Source organism: Aristolochia californica, unplaced genomic scaffold (genome assembly GCF_029961685.1).
Source record: "Aristolochia californica isolate CCGP_79_NKW_82.1479 unplaced genomic scaffold, dmAriCali1.0.hap1 SCAF_11, whole genome shotgun sequence".
In the NCBI taxonomy this organism is placed as follows: Eukaryota; Viridiplantae; Streptophyta; class Magnoliopsida; order Piperales; family Aristolochiaceae; genus Aristolochia; species Aristolochia californica.
The window spans coordinates 811,898-830,485 of NW_027181782.1; the positions used below are offsets into that span (position 1 = coordinate 811,898).

Here is an 18,588-nt window from a genome sequence, read left to right on the forward strand (position 1 = left end):
TTTCTTGCTCAGTCCAAGAATTCAAAGAAGTGACGAACCAGGTACGCCTCTTCTTGCTTTTCAGAATAAATTATCCCAGGGCTTCGCAGTCGGTACAGCATGAGAAGAGAAATACCCAAACAAATTTCTGCGGAAGAAGTGCTCCGGTGACGACCATCCAGGGTGTTTTCGTGCTCAGTCCAAGAATTCAAAGAACCGAAGACCAGGTTCGCCCCTTCTTGCTTTTAAGAATAAATTATCGGCCTGAACAAACCCCAACATGAACTTCTTTACCGCTCTGTTTTTTCTCTTGCCTCATCCTTAGTACGCTACTGCTGTTATTAAATTCTCATCTCGGGCGACTGTCAAACAGGGCATATTTCTTTAGTGTTCATTTCTTCTTTCTTTTATTTCTTTGAGGTTCTTCGTAGAGACTGTTTTTTCCTCCAATCAGAACGAGCAGGCCTAGATAGCCAGCAGTTCGATTTCTCGTTACGAGCGGAAAGACAGAAAACAATTATTATATGGCTATAGCTTATATATGCGAAACCTACAAACAGTGAGCTCCTTGCACGAATTTCTCAAGAGAATATGGTTCTTCGTACAGAAAATGGTTCGTCCTTCGTTTCAGCCCAAGAAGGTCGAGGAGAATTCGCACGATTAGCCTTAAAGAATAAAGACTCGCATGCAAAGCTGTGATCCAACTTCGTAGCTACGCGGACTCCATCGATGAAATTGATCACATTCTCTCCTACCAATGACCTGAGACTGTCGATCCGAATTTTCCCAGCGATTCCAGCAGTGGCGAGGATCTGGTCAGAAGGATCGATCTCCATGACGCCGAGGGTGTCGGATATGGCGGAGTGAACGCCATTGGTGGAGACGAGGGTGGAGAGGTGGAAGGCCCATTCACAGAGACCTTTCTCCTGTTCTTCTTCGTCGTCGTCGTCTTCCCTGCCTTCGCTGCTTGGGCTGGGGTCCATTTCTCATTTATTGGAGACCGTGGAGACGGTGGAGGTGACGGTGGCGGGTTTTTTTTTTTTTGAAAATGAATATTTATGACGTCTGGAACTATTATATGTCCGATACGTTACCTGATACCAATTCCGATACACTTTAAATTAGAGAATTAATATTTACAAGTAGATAAGTCGGGGTGGAGGGTTTGGTACCCAAGAACCTGACCTTCCCCTTTACATACCATCATCTGTTTGTTTGTTTGTTCCTACGAGTTTTGATTTTTCAAGATGGCTTTCACTGGGACTCTGGAGAAATGCAAGGCATGTGATAGGACTGTTTACATTGTTGATATGTTATCTGCTGATGGTGTGGCTTATCACAAGATCTGCTTCAAATGCAGCCATTGTGGTTAGTATTTTTGTATTAGGATCACAGATAAGCTTTTTTTTTTCTTGTTGTTCTGGGTAGAAGTGTTGTATTGTTGAAATCAGTATGACCCATTTGAAATAAGATCTTGAGCAGAACTTGACATGATTTATATTTGTTGTATATGTTTTTATTTTCCGTTAATTCTGCTGATGATGTATATCTTTAGATGAGTAACTACTCTTCCATGGATGGAGTCTTCTACTGCAAGCCTCACTTTGAACAGCTCTTCAAGGAGACAGAAAGTTTCTCCAAGAATTTCCAGCGTGAGGATTTATGCTCTTTCCCTTTATGGGTTTTCTCATACTTGAAACCGATTCCTTCTCTCTCTCTCTGTCTCTCTCTCTTTCTTTTGTGAGTATTTTTCTCATGTGTGCAGTTTTATGACTTTCCAGATGGAAAACCTTCTGAAAAGTCCAATGATCTGGTAGGTTGTAACATTATCTTCTGCAATGGAGTTTTTCTTCACTTTACTTGTCCAGAATGCCCACACATGAGTTGGATAATTTACCTCACAAAGTAGGCAGCACAGAAAATTGTCTTCCTTCTTCTCTGGGATCCAAGACAAATGTGCAACTAGCCAGAAAACAGCATATCCACTTGAAAAGGTATGTCACTTTTTTTGTTCTCGTGTTGATACAAACGAGTTTAGTTTTCATATATATGAGCTAATAAGAGATGCATATAACTTTGAACCTCCATGGAGGCTTGGATTGTCCCTTCATCCAGTTGAAATTATTTCTTTAAGTCTAACTCCAACTAGTGCACATGTTTTGAGAAATGTTAAATAAATTTTTTGGGCTGTAACAGGTAACTCTGGAAGGTGAATCATATCATAAGTCCTGTTTCAAGTGTGCCCATGGAGACTGTGTCCTCACTCCTTCATCCTATGCAGCAATGGACGGTGTTTTTTACTGCAAGGCCCATTTCGCACAATTATTCAAGGAGAGAGGAAGCTACAGCCATGTCCTTAAGGGTGCAACTCCGCTGCAGTACCAGGGGAGTCTCAGAAAGAGGAGGAGGCAGCACAAGATGAGAGCCAAGAAGCAAAAGAAGCTGAAACAGAAGAGGCAACAGCAGCTCAGGAGTTTTAAAATTTTCACCAATATTTATCATTGTCGTTTTGGTTGCTTTTCTTTTTTCCATCTTTCACTATATTTTTCTAAATCCATTTCACCCATACCAAATCCTAATCGGTTTTGGATAGGGCAAGTTTCCATCCCCATTAGACAAAAAGGACTGGATATCCCTTGTTTTAGCCTCCCTGAGCCAGCTTCAAACATGTAATGTTCTGTTATATTTCTTCGGATGAGAAGCAACTTGAAAGCAATAAATCTTCTCCTCTTGAAGGATGACACTCTGGCCTTGCAATCTTGTATCAACAATTCATTGAACTTCACAAACATAATTTTCCTTTTCTTCTTTATCTGAAATAGCAGGAATTCATTCAATTTAGAGTAGTAACATGTTAAAATCATTTTTAATTAAAAATATTTTCATAAAGGGTCCTGTTTGTGGGAGTTGTAATGGGTCAACAAAGGTGGGGGAGCCAGATAATTTCTTCTGGACGCCATCATTGCTACATGTCATTGCAGAACTTTTAGTACATCTGATATAACTTCTTTTCACTTTAACTTCACAATTAAAAAGAGAAACTTTGAAATAGGAACAATCCTTCACGGGTCTTTGCATAAATGCTTAAATGGGCATTTGATTGAAGCTAGACGGAGAAATGCCTGGAATGGGCATTCACATGTGAAGGATTTGTAGCCAGTCAAAGATCAGTTGGAGATCTGGCAATTTTTTGCCTTTCAGTATAATTCAGGGATCATTACGAAGACCCATATTCTTCTTCTTAACGAGTTTAGTTGCCTTCCGATTTCGTAATAAGTATTCTGTTTATCCGGCCTCAAGCCACTGATTTCTCCACGAAAATTGCTACAATAGCCATTGAATTCACAACAAGGAGGGGAAAGGATTGGCAAGTTCGATCAAATTGCCTTTTTTTTTTTTTTTTTGCACAGGTTGACACAATAGCTTTCAAGTAGTACCAAAAGGAAGAAGAAAAATAAGGAACAGAAGAAAGAAATCTTTAGAAGAAGAAGGCAGAGGGATAAGAAAAAATTATACACCAGTTTAGGACCCTTGCCTGCAGTAATATTCCTTCTCGCAGCCTCGGGTGTAAGGATTACCAGGTTTGGCATTACCACCCGCAGGTCGTTCCTTACCCAGGCCGTTGTAGCTTATGTAATTGGTGTCCTTCAGAAATCTTCTATATATCTCGGAATCCATCAAAAACTCTGCTTCAGCATAGCAATCTGCAATCGACCCATTGCACGGTGAGTTCCTCTCTCGTATGTCACCAACAGTTCCTGAGAGATTGGCAAAGAGTAGAGCAAGGATCGCCAAGACAATGCAGAAGCTCTTCTTCCCCGTGAACTCCATGGCCATGGCCTCTGCCTTCGTAGTTAGGCACTCTGGTTTGTCTTTATGGTAATGGAGAGAAGAAGAGAGAGAAAATGAAGGCAACTGCCAACCACTCCACTTATTATTGGCCACCAAATAAGAAAAGAAATAAAAAGGCATATGGACAAACACATTTTGTCATCACTCACTAGTGGTGTGAAATGGAACCAATACAACAATCAAAAAACGTTGCTCTTAAATGTCATATGGATAGAGCGTTCGGGTCTGTTTGTGGCCATAAGGTGATGTTGCTGATCACCTTAGCTAGAACTTTCTGCATGTTGAACATCCATTTATCTACCTTGGTTCTATAGCTCCACCTGCACCACATGCTCATTGGTGCTGCAATTTTCTGGCACCTATTTCTCTTCTTCATGAGTATGTTGCAACATGGTTTTTTCATAAAAAACTGCATCTCTACTGATCACTGTCTTGTTTGCCTTTAGATCCTAGAACTTGAAGTCTTTCACCCCTTTCTGATAGTCCAGAAAGATACACTGTCTAGACCTCGCATCAAACTTCAACCTCTCCTCACTGGAAACATGTACATAGGCTGGACAACCAAATACTCAAGCCAGAGTAGTCTACCTCACTGCCTGTCCACACCTCCTACGATATTTTCCCACCTAGTGATGCTCTAGGTGATCTGTTAATTAGAAAACATGTCATATTCACTGCTTCAGCCCAAAAGTTTTTTGCAAGCCCTACATTCAACCTGAGACATCAAGCTTTTTTAGCTATAGTTCTGTTCATCCTGTTCGCCACACCGTTTTTTTTGTGGTGTCTCGTGTACTTCGAAGTGTCTCTTAATTCCATCCTGCTCACACAACTCCTTAAACTTTGAGTTTGTGTACTCAGTACCATTGTCTGACAGGAGGCATTTAATCTTTTTCCCTGTTTGGTTTTCTTCCTCAGTTTTCCACAACTTAAACTTGGCAAACATTTCTAACTTGTGTTGCATGAAGTACACCCAAACTTTTCATGAATAGTCATCAATAAAGGTCACGAAATATATGTGTCCTCCTCGTGATGGTACTCTTATTGGCCCCCAAACATCTGAGTGCACATAGTCAAGAATCCCCTCTGTCTTATGTGTGAGTGCCTTGAACTGCACCTTATTCTGTTTCCTAAGGACACAAAACTTGCAGATATCAAGTTTGCATGTTTTGATACCCTTCAATAGATTTATCTTATTAAGCTCCATCATCCCACGCACTCCCATATGACTTAACCGCATATGCCACAAGGCTGTACAGTCTGACTCAAACTCTACAGCTGCAACTCCACTTACAATTATGGTACCCTGCAGTGTATAGATATTGCTAGATATTTTATATCCCTTCATCACTGTTAAAACACTTTTACTAACTTTCATTATTCCATTTGTAGATTTGTAACTATATCCATTACAATCTAAAGTACCCAATGAAATCAGATTTTTTCTTAAATCAGGTATGTGCCTAACATCACACAATGTTCTAACTACACCATCAAACATTTTAATTTGTATACTCCCTATTTTAACAACTTTGCATGAAGCATCATTACCCATCAGAACATAACCAGAGTTTACTAACCTGTAGGTGTGAAACCAATCTTTGTTTGGTGTCATGTGATAAGAGCATGCTGAATTCAGAATCCAAGAATCTCTGAGATGATCTGAACTGGACCAGACATAAAGCATATCACTGTCACCACTCTATGAGTCTTCTTCTTCAACAACATTCATAGACTTTGATGGACCCTCTTTGTTCTCTGCATTCCCTTTCTTTTTCTCTAGACAATCCCGTTTTATGTGCCCTTTTTTCCCGCACTTAAAATATGTGATGTCCTTCCTCTTCCTGAATTTAGACCGAGATTTGTTGTTACTCAATCCACTCTGAGACTTGTTTCTTCCACGTTCTTGGTTACCCTTCACCATAAGTCCTTCACTTTGTGAAATCTTATCACTGACTTTCTTCCTCTAATGGAATGCCTAATAGAACACTTGCGATTTCCTCCAATTCGAAAGTTTCTTTTCCCCACATCAAAGTCGTAACCAAATTTTCATACATAAGAGAATTCAGCAAAATTAACACCTTGTCTTCATCTTCAAACTTCACATCAACCCGTCTCAAATAACTAATGAGCTGATTGAAAACTTTGATATTCTGGCTCAGATCCGAACCCTCTGCCATCTAAAGACCATACAGTTTCTATTTAAGATAGAGCTTGTTCATCAGCGACTTGGACATATATCGACTTTCTAGTTTCAACCAAACTGCCGGTGGTAATTCCTAATCCATGACATGATACATCACGTAGTAATCAGACAAAGTCGCCACAAACTTCGCTTCTATTTCTTTTGAATTCATGTGATCCATTCTGCCGGTTGTTTTTTGTACAACGTTTCTCTACTCTTTAGTAGTATCAGAGTTATAAAATACACATATATCTATATAATATATATATATTAAACTTTAGAAGTATTTGTATAAAAAGATATAAATACCCCTATACAATCAGGGTTATAAAACATATATATATATATATATATATTAAACCTTAAAGGTATTTGTATAAAAAAGGCACAAATACCCTAGATACCCCTATACAATTATACTCCCAACCGCCTTCCGATTTCGAGACAAGGATTCTGTTTATTCGGCCTCAAGCTACTGATTTCTCCACGGAAATTGCTAGAATTGTCATTGGCTTACAGAAAATTCACAAGGTGGGGAAAGGATTGGCAAGTTCGCATTCAAGTAGTACCAAAAGGAAGAAGAAGAGAATAAGGAACAAGAAATCTTTAGAAGAAGAAAGCAGAGGGATGAGAAGAAATTATACACCAGTTTAGGACCCTTGCCTGCAGTCATATGCCTTCTCGCAGCCTCGGGTGTAAGGTTTACCAGGTTGGGCATTACCACCCGCAGGTCGTTCCTTATCCAGGCCGTGGTAGCTTATGTAATTGGGTTTGTCCTTCAGAAATCTTCTATTGATCTCGGAATCCATCAAAAACTCTGCTTCAGCATAGCAATCTGCAATCGACCCATTGCACGGTGAGTTCCTCTCTCGTATGTCACCAACAGTTCCTGAGAGATTGGCAAAGAGTAGAGCAAGGATCGCCAAGACAATGCAGAAGCTATTCTTCCCCGTGAACTCCATGGCCATGGCCTCTACCTTTGTAGTTAGGCACTCTGGTTTGTCTTTATGGTAATGGAGAGAAGAAGAGAGACAAAATGAATGCAAGTACCAACCAATCCACTTATTATTGGCCACCAAATAAGAAATAAAAAGGCTTATGAACAAACACCTTTTGTCATCACTCACTAGTAGTGTCAAATGGAAGGCCATCATTGGAACCAAGACAGCAATAAACACGCATTGGGGTGCTCTTAAATGTCATATGGACATTCCCCACGGTTATCTCAACAGTCCGATCAACCACAACACTATTTGCATATTTCACACCAAATCGCTTTTCGTGTTGGATCAACCATGTCATATATCTACTACATTTTTAGCTATTTGGTTGTACATAAAGGAGGTGGAAAACCCTCTTCTTTCGATTTATGCAAAACAAAAAATGACAATGAAGGAGGAGAATACTCTTATTAAGGATATTTAGTCATCGGGGATACATATCAGAGATGGTTTCTTCAACAATGGAACATCCACTCGACCTTCGTCGATCCAGTGGAGCACTTACAGTAGAAAATGATGGCTGTGACGGCTGCGGAAGACCAGTGGGATCACTCCTTAACATGAGCACTACTGATGACATCGTGGGTCTCAAGGTGGGATCTCCCTGAACACACAATAAGCCAATATGTATGCATCTCTGTACTTCCAGTTCCCAACTTGAACAACTCTCAAGAATTAAAGAATCCATCAGCTCCAGCGCTTTGTTTTCAGACCAGAGGCTCCAGGCCTGCAATTGACAATTCTTACATTCAGCAAGAACAACAGTAGATGGAGAGATATTCTACAAAATAAGGTAAAAAAACATACATATTCAATAAGGCCTAGAGGGTATTCTGAGATGCCAAAACTAGTCGCCTTCCTTCCATTTACAATCTCCAATATTAGGACTCCAAAGCTGAACACATCAGACTTTGTAGAGAAGTGCCCAGCCATTGCATACTCGGGAGCCATATATCCACTTCAGTCAGTCAAAACAACAAACACTTTTAAAAGTACTTAAAAGATACATAAATGCATAGAAAAGGGAATCCCACCATTGACTTTGAAAAGGGAAGCAAGGCCTTGCCCTTCCTCCTCCCCTACCCATGGAAAGGGGGAGAAAGAACACAACAGGTAGGCTCCCTGCCCTTGGCTCTCCATTACCAGAATATTAAACAGATCAATCCCAGCTCTTTGGTCTCCATTAACAGAATGAAATAGATGGAAAACCATACTTACTAGGTGCCAACAACTCGAGCAGTTTTAGCTGCAGTTTCGTTGCCTCCAAATATCCTTGCCATCCCAAAGTCTGATATCTTCGGAATCATGTCAATGTCCAACAAGACATTACTAGCTTTCAAATCCCTGTGAATAATTGTAAGTCGAGAGTCTTCGTGAAGATAAAGCAAACCTCGTGCAGTCCCATTGATAATTTGCAAGCGTTGTTGCCAACTTAATTGCGCTCTTTTCGTGGAATCTACTCATAAAACAACCTCTTAAGTTAGGATGTTTAAATACTCATAATCCTTGTTCAAACCCAATGAAAGAAATCTCACCAAAGAGAAAGACATCTAGACTGGTATTTGGCATATACTCGTAGACGAGTAGCTTCTCTTCTTCCTCCAAGAAACAACCCAAGAGTCTTACAAGATTTTTGTGCTGAAGTTCTGCAATCAATACGATTTCATTCTTGAACTCCTTTAGACCTTGGCTTGAACTCCTCGAAAGCCTCTTGACAGCAATTGCCTTGCCATCAGGGAGCACACCCTGTGAAAGTTTCATGGTATAGAAATCTCAGTGAAGCGATTCATTCGAAAGTGAAAAAATCATTCTGAAAAGAAAAATCATTCTGCACCATGCAAAATTCTTGAAATAGAGGAAGAATCCACTGGGTTTTCATAGCTTCGGTTCTTCTCTGCAATACAAGGGATTCATTCATCTATTTCAGTAATATTTTTAATGTTCTGCTACTTCAGTTCTGCATGAACATGATGCTTCAGAGCATGAAAATTCGGCAAAAAAGTTGTTTCTTGTATGCAAGCTCACCCTTTCCTGGTCTCCTCCTCCAATAAAAGTAGAAAGCAAAACCCACTAAAACTACCCCAACAAATGCTGCCGCAGAGCTGATTATTACACGGTTTCTTACTTCAACTCCTAAACCTGCAATCACGTAAAAATAACAAAAAAATTTAAAAATAGTTTCTCATGCAATTAATATGGCTGAAGAAACCACAAATAGAATCTACCAAAAAACACGGGCATTTTGGTTAGTGTATCTCAACTGATTCACAGAGAAAATCACAAATCGAGTAAAAACTAGGTCCAAATGGACTAGCAATCTTCTAGTCCTACCTATCACTAGCAATGGTGGCTTGTCTACTTTGTTCGCAACAAAGAGGGTTGCAGGGTCGGAGAGGAAGAGCCCCCCATCCCTTTTTTCTTTCGTCAACAAGAGCTTTACCTGGTAGCAAGAACTACCGAGAAGAGAAAAAACAGAGGGAGAGTGAGTAGTCCCCCTCCTCTCGCTTCCTTTGCAACAACGCAGGGGAAGGGTGGACTCCCCCATCTGAGTTCCACCTGAGGGGCATCTGACAGACACCTGTGTTTAGTTATTGGTCGAGACATATATAGACTAAAGCTGATCTGAACCCACAAAAACTTACCTATACTTCCTTTGCAGCATTTGAGAAGCTCAGAAACTCCACGGCGGATGCCTCTGCTGCAGTTCCCTCCTGACAGGTGCGGCCAGCACTGCGCAAGCCCGTACATCTCTTTCCGATCAAAACCCATGGTCGCCGTCCTCGAAGGATCAGTTGCTGCTCCTATGGCGAGCACGTTAAACATCCCTTGCTGCAACTTATAAACCCCTTACGTTCATCGGGTTCGCTGCATAGAGCTTGGACGAGAATGCTAACAAAGGAAGAAGTCCTATCTAACCACGGGTTTTGAGATGATCCAAAATACAGATTAAACATTACCAGTAATATGTGTATATAAATACGGATATAATTGTATTGAAATAAAGAAGAAAGTAAGAAAGATCTTACAAGAGTTGACATGGTAATATTCTGATACCATGTCAGCTAATCTTGATTGGCTAATGTTAAAAATGTTTTTCTCTATCAAGATCTTGAAGAAGAAATCTACATGGATCTTGAAGCAAGGACGGTGAGCAAATTCCAGCGAACTCTATATGGCTTGAAGCAATCTCTTAGAGCTTAGTTTGGGAAATTGAGTTTGGCAATGCAAAAATATGGTTTTAAAAAAAGTAACTCAGATCATACGTTATTCTTAAAACATCGATGAGGCAAAGTAATAGTTTTGATAGTGTATCTAGATGATATTATCATTACAGGAAATGATCCAGAAGAAATAACACAACTTCAAGAGCAATTGGCAATAGAATTTGAGATGAAAAATCTGGGAGGACTCAAATATTTTTCAGGAATCGAAGTTGCTAGGTCCAAGCAAAGCATATTCCTTTCCCAACGAAAATATATCCTAGATTTATTATCAGAAGTTGGACTATTGGAGTGTAAACCTACAGATATCCCAAAAATCACAAATCACAAACTTTGAGAATACCCAGACCAAGTGCCAACAGACAAAGGAAGATACCAGAGGTTGTTGGGAAATTTATTTACCTCTCCTATACATAATGTGATATCGCCTAAGCAGTAAGTGTAATAAACCAATTCATGCATTGTCCTAGTGAAGATCATATAAATGCAATGAATCAAATTCTTCGACACCTAAACTCCTCCCCTGTGAAAGGACTTATGTTCTCAAGAAATCATCACTTAAGGGTTGAAGGTTATACAAATACTAACTAGGCAGGGAATATTTCAGATAGAAGATCCACGTCAGGCTATTTTACATTTGTTGGAGGAAATCTAGTTACCTGGAGAAGTAAGAAACAAAAGGTGGTAGCGTTGTCAAGTGTTGAAGCTAAGTTTCGTGGGATGACAAAGGGTCTTTGTAATCTTCTCTGGCTTCGGAGATTATTAACCGAAATTGGCTTTGGCCCGAACTGTGAGATGAACTTATTCTGCGATAATAATGCGGCTATTGATATCTCACATAACCCGGTTCAGCATGATCAGACTTAACATGTGGAAGTAGATCGGCACTTCATCAAGCAAAACCTTGAGGCTAAGATAATTTCATTTATGTTTGTTAAATTTGAAGACTAGTTGGCAGACATACTTATAAAAGCAGTATGCAGTAAGAACTTCTACAACTCACTTGGCAAGTTGGGCATCAAAGATCTATACGTACCAACTTGAGGGGGATTGTTGGCGTGAGTTCCTCCAGAAGAGGACTTCTTCCTCTGGAGAGGTCTTCCATATTCGTTAAAACAGAGGAATAAGTCCTCTACAACTACGACTTCGTAGATGATCCGAAAGACTGGTTAAACATTACCTGTAATATGTGTATATAAATACGGATGTAATTGTGTTGAAATAAAGAAGAAAAAAAGAAAGATCTTACAACAGTTGACATGGTAATATTTTGATACCATGTCAGCTAATCTTGATTGGCCACTGCACCAATTTGACGTTAAAAATATTTTTCTCCATGAAGATCTTGAAGAAGAAATCTACATGGATGTTCTTCCAGGATATATAGCAAATTCTGAAGCAAGGACAGTGTGCAAACTCCAGCAAACTCTATATTGCTTGAAGCAATCTTCTAGAGTGTGGTTTGGGAGATTGAGTTTGGCAATGCAAAAATATGATTTTAAAAAAAGTAACTTAGATTATACGTTATCCTTAAAGCATTGACATAGTAAAATAAAAACTTTGATAGTGTATGTAGACGATGTGATCATTACAGGAGATTATCCAAAAGAAATAACAAAACTTCAAGAGCAATTGGCAACAGAATTTGAGATGAAAAATCTGGGAGGACTCAAATATTTTCTGAGAATCGAAGTTCCTAGGTCCAAGCAAGGCATATTCTTTTCCAAATGAAAATATATCCTGAATCTATTATCAAAAGTTAGACTACTGGAGTGTAAACCTGCAGATATCCTAATAATCCCAAATCACAAATTTGGAGAATACCTAGACCATGCGCGTATAGACAAAGGAAGATATCAGAGGTTGGTTGGGAAACTTATTTATCTCTCCCATATACGACCTGATATCGCCTATGCAATAAATATAGTAAGCCAATTCATGTATTGTCATAGTGAAAATCATATGAATGCAGTGAATCAAATTCTTCGATACTTAAAGTCCTCTCCTGGGAAAGGACTTATGTTCTCAAGAAATCATCACTAAGGGTTGAAGGTTATACAAACTAGGCAGGGAATATTTCAGATAGAAGATCCACCTCAGGCTATTTCATGTTTGTTGGAGAAAACCTAGTTACCTGGAGAAGTAAGAAACAAAAGGTGGTAGCGTTATCAAGTGTTAAAGTTGAGTTTCGTGGGATGGCTAAGGGTCTTTGTGAGCTTCTTTGGCTTCAGAGATTATTAATCGAAATTGGCTTTGGCCTGAACTGGGAGATGAAATTATTCTGCGATAATAAGGCGGCTATTGATATTTTACATAACCATGTTCAACATGATCAGACTAAACATGTGGAAGTAGATTGACACTTCATCAAGCAAAATCTTGAGGCCAAGATAATTCGATTTCCGTTTGTTAAATCTGAAGACCAGTTGGCAGACATACTTACAAAGCAGTATACAATAAGAATTTTTACAACTCACTTGACAAGTTGGGCATCAAAAATCTATACGCACCAACTTGAGGGGGACTGTTGGCGTGAGTTCCCCCAGAGGAGGACTTCTTCCTTTGGAGCGGTCTTCCAGATCCGAAGAACAGAGGAAGAAGTCCTCTAACTAAGGCTTGAAGATGATCCGAAAGATTGGTTAAATATTACCTATAATATGTGTTTATAAATACGAATGTAATTGTGTTGAAATAAAGAAGAAAGTAAGAAAAATCTTACAAGAGTTGACTGAGAAATCCAACACGTTGAAGAAATTCTTGTCGGAGTAGTGGACGAAGCAGAAACTAGACAACGCAAACACAGATTTTGCGGCAGGGCAGCTCTTCTTTATTTCGACCATGCCTCGTCTCAGGCAGCTTCTGCAGACAACAGAAAACCTACCTCGACAATAAAACTGTTGAAAATACTGTTAAAGATATCTTGCCTTGATTCAAGGCTCTAATTTTGTATATCTGTTGAGGATAATTAGCCCTGATTACAGGCTAATTCTTTGTATAATTTCCATTCTAGATTGATTGTAATATTCTGTATATGGCATTGTAAAGCTTATAAATTGATCATCAACTCCACCTTCGGATTGTGGTGGTTTTTATCAAATCCTCTCATGGTATCAAAGCAGGCGTTCTACCCTGTCTCTGACGAGCGATTCTAAATTTTTTTTTTTTTCTCTCCGCCGAGTTTCACTACCTCTTTATTTTATTTTCACGGCGTCCCTGTTCATCGTCTCTGTCATCGTCGTCGTTGAAGAAAGACGACAACTTCGCTTTCTTGACGGAGCCAGTGGCGGTGCATCCCGTCGCTGTTCATCTCCCATGTTCGTCGTCTGCTCACTGCTATCCGACGCGAACCTCCAGCCGAACGCGAACCAATCTACCGTCAATCGCTGTCCGATCGCCGATTGCCGATTTCTCCTTCACCGATTTTCGGCTTTGCTGTTTCTCGCTTCGGTATTTACAGAAGACATCGTCGTGCCTCCTGGTGAGTCGGCTATCATCCCTTCGTATCCTTCTTCGTCCAAATTTATTTTTCTTTGATTCGTTGCTTCGTCCACATTTTTCGCTTCGCCATATTGCCCAAATTTTTTTGTTTTCCTTTTTTTTTTCTCGCTTCGCTGCTTCATCCGTTTCCCCGCTTTGCCTAAAAATTATTTTTTTGCGCTTCGCTGCTTCTTTCCTCTCTTATCTCTTTGATTAAATTCAAAATCATAGTTATAGTCAAAGTCAAAGTTTAAAAAAAAAAAATCCCTCGGCTTCTCCCATGGCTTCCGAATCTTCTTCTCATCTTCTCCCTTTTAACACTCTAATCCACATGATTACCATCAAGCTTTCTTCCTCTAATTATCTTCTCTGGAAAAGCCAATTTCTTCCTCTCCTTGAGAGTCAAGAACTGTTAGCGTACGTCGATGGTACTCTTGTCCCGCCACCTCGATTTGCACCAGCCACCTCTACCACACTCAAACCCACGTTCTTGCATGGAAATCAGCCGATCAAAGACTTCTCAGTTTACTGCTATCCTCTCTCACAGAGGAAGCCATGGCTGCTGTTGTTGGCCTCTCCACTTCCCGTGATGTTTGGGTTGCGGTGGAGAGTACCTTCAGCCATCATTCGAAAGCTCGTGAACTACGACTCAAGGATGATTTGCAATTGATGAAACACGGCACCAAACCAGTTGCTGAGTACGCTCGTACTTTTAAAGCCCTCTGTGACCAGCTCCATGCCATTGGTAGACCTGTCGAGGATATTGACAAAGTGCATTGGTTCCTTCGTGGCCTCGGCGCTGAGTTTTCCAGTTTTTCTACCGCTCAGATGGCTCTCACCACTCTCCCCTATTTTGCAGATTTAGTTTCTAAAGCAGAAAGTTTTGAGTTGTTCCAGCGGTCCCTTGAGCCGTCTGCCACCACTGCGGCGTTCACAGCCACTAATCGCAGTCGTACCAATACCCATTGAACTTTTACTAATTCCCGTGGTAACCACCGAGGTCGTACTCATTCCCACGGCCGCAACTCTTCCAACCGAGGACGCACCCACTTTGGTCAGGGTCGCCGTCCACCCCGCTGCCAAATTTGTCGCATGGAGGGCCATTATGCTTATCGTTGCAATCAGCGGTATGCTCAGACTGACTCCTCGGCTCATCTTGCTGAAGCCTTCAACACATCTTGTTCTCTCTCCAGACCCGAGGCTGCTGACTGGTTTTTGGACACTGGGGCTTCCACCCATATGACCACCGATCCATCTACTTTGGATCAGTCCAAAAATTACACGGGTAAGGACTCTGTGATTGTAGGAAACGGTGCATCTCTACCCATTACCCACACTGGTACCTTTTCTCCTGTTTCAAATATTCACTTATTAGATGTTTTGGGTGTTCCTCATCTCACAAAAAATATTCTTTCCATTAGCAAATTAACTTCTGATTTTCCCCTCTCTATTACATTTAATAATGCTTCTTTCACTATCCAGAATCGTCAAAAAGGAAGAGTGGTGGCAACCGGTAAAAGAGATGGAGGACTTTATGTGCTGGAGCGCGGCAACTCTGCTTTTCTTTCTGTTCTTCGCAATAAATCTTTGCGTGCTTCATATGATTTATGGCATGCTCGTCTTGGTCATGTGAATCACTCTGTTATTTCATTTTTAAATAAAAAAGGACATCTTTCTCTTACGTCTTTATTGCCTTCTCCCAAACTATGTAGTACCTGCCAACTTGCTAAAAATCATCGTTTGCCTTATTCTCAAAATGAACGCAGGTCGTCTCATGTGTTAGATCTCATTCATTGCGATCTTTGGGGTCCTTCCCTAGCCAAATCAACATCGGGTTTTCTCTACTATGTCATTTTTATTGATGATTATTCCCGATTCACCTGGTTTTATCCTCTGAAATTTAAATTTGATTTCTTTGATATTTTTCTTCAATTTCAAAAATTTGTGGAAACCCAATATTCCACTCGTATCAAGATTTTTCAAAGTGATGGTGGTGCCGAATTTACTAGTAATTGCTTCAAAGCCCATCTACGTTCTTCTGGCATTCATCATCAACTCTCTTGCCTATATACTCCTGCTCAAAACGGTCGCGCTGAAAGAAAACATCGTCATCTAACTGAGACTGGCTTAGCACTTCTCTTCCACTCTCATCTTCCTTCTCACTTCGGGGTTGACGCTTTCAGCACTGCAGTTTATATCATCAACCGGTTGTCCACTCCGCTTCTTGGAGGTAAGTCACCCTTTGACCTTTTATACGGCTACTCTTCGACTTATGAAAATTTTCATCCTTTCGGTTGTCGTGTTTATCCTTGCCTGCGTGATTACATGCCTCACAAACTTTCTCCCCGTAGTGTTCCCTGTCTTTTCTTAGGTTATAGTCCCTCTCACAAAGGATTTCGTTGTCTTGATCCTCTCACCTCTCGGCTATATATCACCCGTCATGCTCAATTTGATGAAACTCACTTTCCTACAATCCCTAGCTCCCAGGCCCAACCACTTTCTTCTCTTCACATATCCAATTTCTTGGAACCTTGTCTTCATCATATTGAGCCACACACCCCTTCCTCTCCTCCCCATTTCCCTCACATTCCTCAATCCAGCTCCTCCCCATGTAATATTTGTTCTGACCCTTTGGATGAGTCTGTGCAGGTTGATAATTCTCTTGCAGGTGCTTCTTTGCCATCTTCGGTCTCTAGTCCGCCTTCTATTGAGACTGCTGCTCATCCGTCTTCTCCCTTGGGCTCTCATCCTATGATTACCCGCGCTAAAGTTGGTATTTTCAAGCCTCGCCATCCAGCACCTCAGTGTCTTGGGCTCTTCTGGACTTCTTCCGGCTCTTCTTACTTCTACTGAGCCCATAGGATTCAAATCTACTGCTAAGAATCCTGCTTGGCTTGCTGCCATGGATGAAGAAGTTCAGGCTTTGCAACAAAATGACACTTGGATTTTGGTTCCTCGTCCTCTCAACACCAACATAGTGGGCTCTAAATGGGTGTTTCGCACTAAATATTTGCCGGATGGTTCTGTCGAGCGTCTCAAAGCTCGCCTTGTTGCCAAAGGTTATACTCAGGTACCTGGTCTCGATTACACTGACACTTTCAGTCCGGTTGTCAAAGCTACTATTGTCCGTGTTGTGCTTTCTCTTGCTGTTACCAATAAATGGCCTCTTCGGCTACTAGATGTCAAGAATGCCTTCCTCAATGGCAACCTTTTTGAACATGTTTATATGGACCAAACTCCTGGGTATATTGATCCTCGTTTTCCCACTCATGTTTGTCTGTTAAAGAAAGCTCTCTATGGCCTCAAGCAAGCGCCTCGTGCCTGGTTTCAGCGTTTTAGCTCCTTTCTTATCACACTTGGGTTTTCTTGCAGCCGCGTCGACACCTCGCTCTTTGTCTTTCATCAACACTCTAGCCTTATATATTTGCTTCTTTATGTTGATGACATTATTGTTACTGGCAATAATCCATCTCTGCTTGACAACTTTACTCATAAGCTTCATTCTGAGTTTGCTACCAAGGATTTGGGCTCCCTCAGCTACTTTCTTGGTCTTGAAGCTTCGCCTACTTCTGATGGTCTATTTATCAGTCAATTAAAATATGCTCGAGATATTCTCACTCGCGTTCAGTTGCTCGACAGCAAACCTGTTCCGACTCCCATGGTTGTTTCCCAACACTTGTCTGCTGATGGTTCTCCTTTCTCTGATCCTACTCTCTATCGGTCTCTGGTTGGCGCTCTTCAATATTTGACCATTTCGCGTCCAGATATATCTCATGCTGTTAATTCTGTCAGCCAATTTTTGCATGCCCCTACTGAAGATCATTTTCTTGCTGTTGAACGTATTTTTCGCTATGTTAAGGGCACTCTCCATTTTGGCCTTAGTTTTCGCCCATCCACTGTTCCCAGTGCGCTAGTCGCTTATTCGGATGCTGACTGGGCTGGCTGCCCCGATACTCGTCGTTCCACATCAGGCTACTCCATTTATGTTGGTAACAATCTCGTTTCTTGGAGTGCAAAGAAGCAACCCACTGTCTCCCGCTCTAGTTGTGAATCTGAGTATCGCGCTCTAGCTATGACCGCTGCTGAACTTTTTTGGCTTACGCATCTTTTGCATGATCTCAAGGTCCCAGTTCCACAACCGCCCCTGCTCTTATGCGACAACAAAAGTGCTATCTTCTTAAGCTCCAATCCTGTTTCCCACAAGCGGGCCAAACATGTTGAATTAGATTACCATTTTCTTCGGGAACTTGTTGTCGCTGGCAAAATTCGCACCCAGTTTGTGCCCTCTCATCTGCAGGTTGCTGATATCTTCACCAAAAGTGTTTCTCTCCCTCTTTTTGAATTTTTTCGATCCAAGCTTCACGTTCGTTCCAATCCGACGCTTCGCTTGCGGGGGGGTTGAAGATACTGTTAAAGATATCTTGCCTTGATTCAAGGCTCTAATTCTGTATATCTGTTGAGGATAATTAGCCCTGATTACAGGCTAATTCTTTGTATAATTTCCATTCTAGATTGATTGTAATATTCTGTATATGGCATTGTAAAGCTTATAAATTGATCATCAACTCCACCTTCGGATTGTGGTGGTTTTTATCAAATCCTCTCAAAAACGACCCGTAAACTGTGTCCTCGTCTCTTCCAACAATGTCCGAACCTCTCCCGCCCGAGGTTATGGAGGCGAGAGAGTGGAGGAGGAGGTCGAGATTGGTGGCGAAGGGGCTACCCGCCGTGAAGTTTCCAGGACGGCAAATAACGTCGAAGGTGCTGATATCCGCGGAAGAGACAGTACTGACGAGGTGACCCAGGTGAAGTAGTACTAGCAGAGATGAAAACAGAAGAAGCTTGGTCACCATTGTTGCTGCTCGGTGAGGAATTT

The 18,588-nt window shown here is 41.0% G+C and overlaps 3 protein-coding genes and 1 pseudogene across 3 annotated transcripts; 2 read left to right on the forward strand and 2 right to left on the reverse strand.

Moving 5' to 3' along the window:
- Positions 1-1,226: 1,226 nt before the first annotated feature.
- Positions 1,227-2,459, forward strand: LOC137944486 (LIM domain-containing protein PLIM2c-like; annotated as a pseudogene).
- A 1,042-nt stretch (positions 2,460-3,501) lies between these two features.
- LOC137944488 (protein RALF-like 33) lies at positions 3,502-3,816 on the reverse strand. Its single transcript, XM_068790173.1, has one exon. The coding sequence runs from the start codon at positions 3,814-3,816 to the stop codon at positions 3,502-3,504; it is 315 nt and encodes a 104-aa protein (XP_068646274.1).
- A 3,622-nt stretch (positions 3,817-7,438) lies between these two features.
- LOC137944489 (cysteine-rich receptor-like protein kinase 6) lies at positions 7,439-9,783 on the reverse strand. Its single transcript, XM_068790174.1, has 6 exons — positions 9,657-9,783; positions 9,095-9,153; positions 8,550-8,760; positions 8,233-8,470; positions 7,822-7,972; positions 7,439-7,741 (listed from the first exon to the last, which is right to left on the reverse strand). Exons 1-6 carry the CDS (start codon positions 9,781-9,783, stop codon positions 7,439-7,441), a joined length of 1,089 nt encoding a protein of 362 aa, XP_068646275.1.
- Positions 9,784-14,267: 4,484 nt separating this feature from the next.
- LOC137944490 (uncharacterized) lies at positions 14,268-14,681 on the forward strand. The gene has a single exon (XM_068790175.1). The coding sequence runs from the start codon at positions 14,268-14,270 to the stop codon at positions 14,679-14,681; it is 414 nt and encodes a 137-aa protein (XP_068646276.1).
- The last annotated feature ends 3,907 nt before the right edge of the window (positions 14,682-18,588 follow it).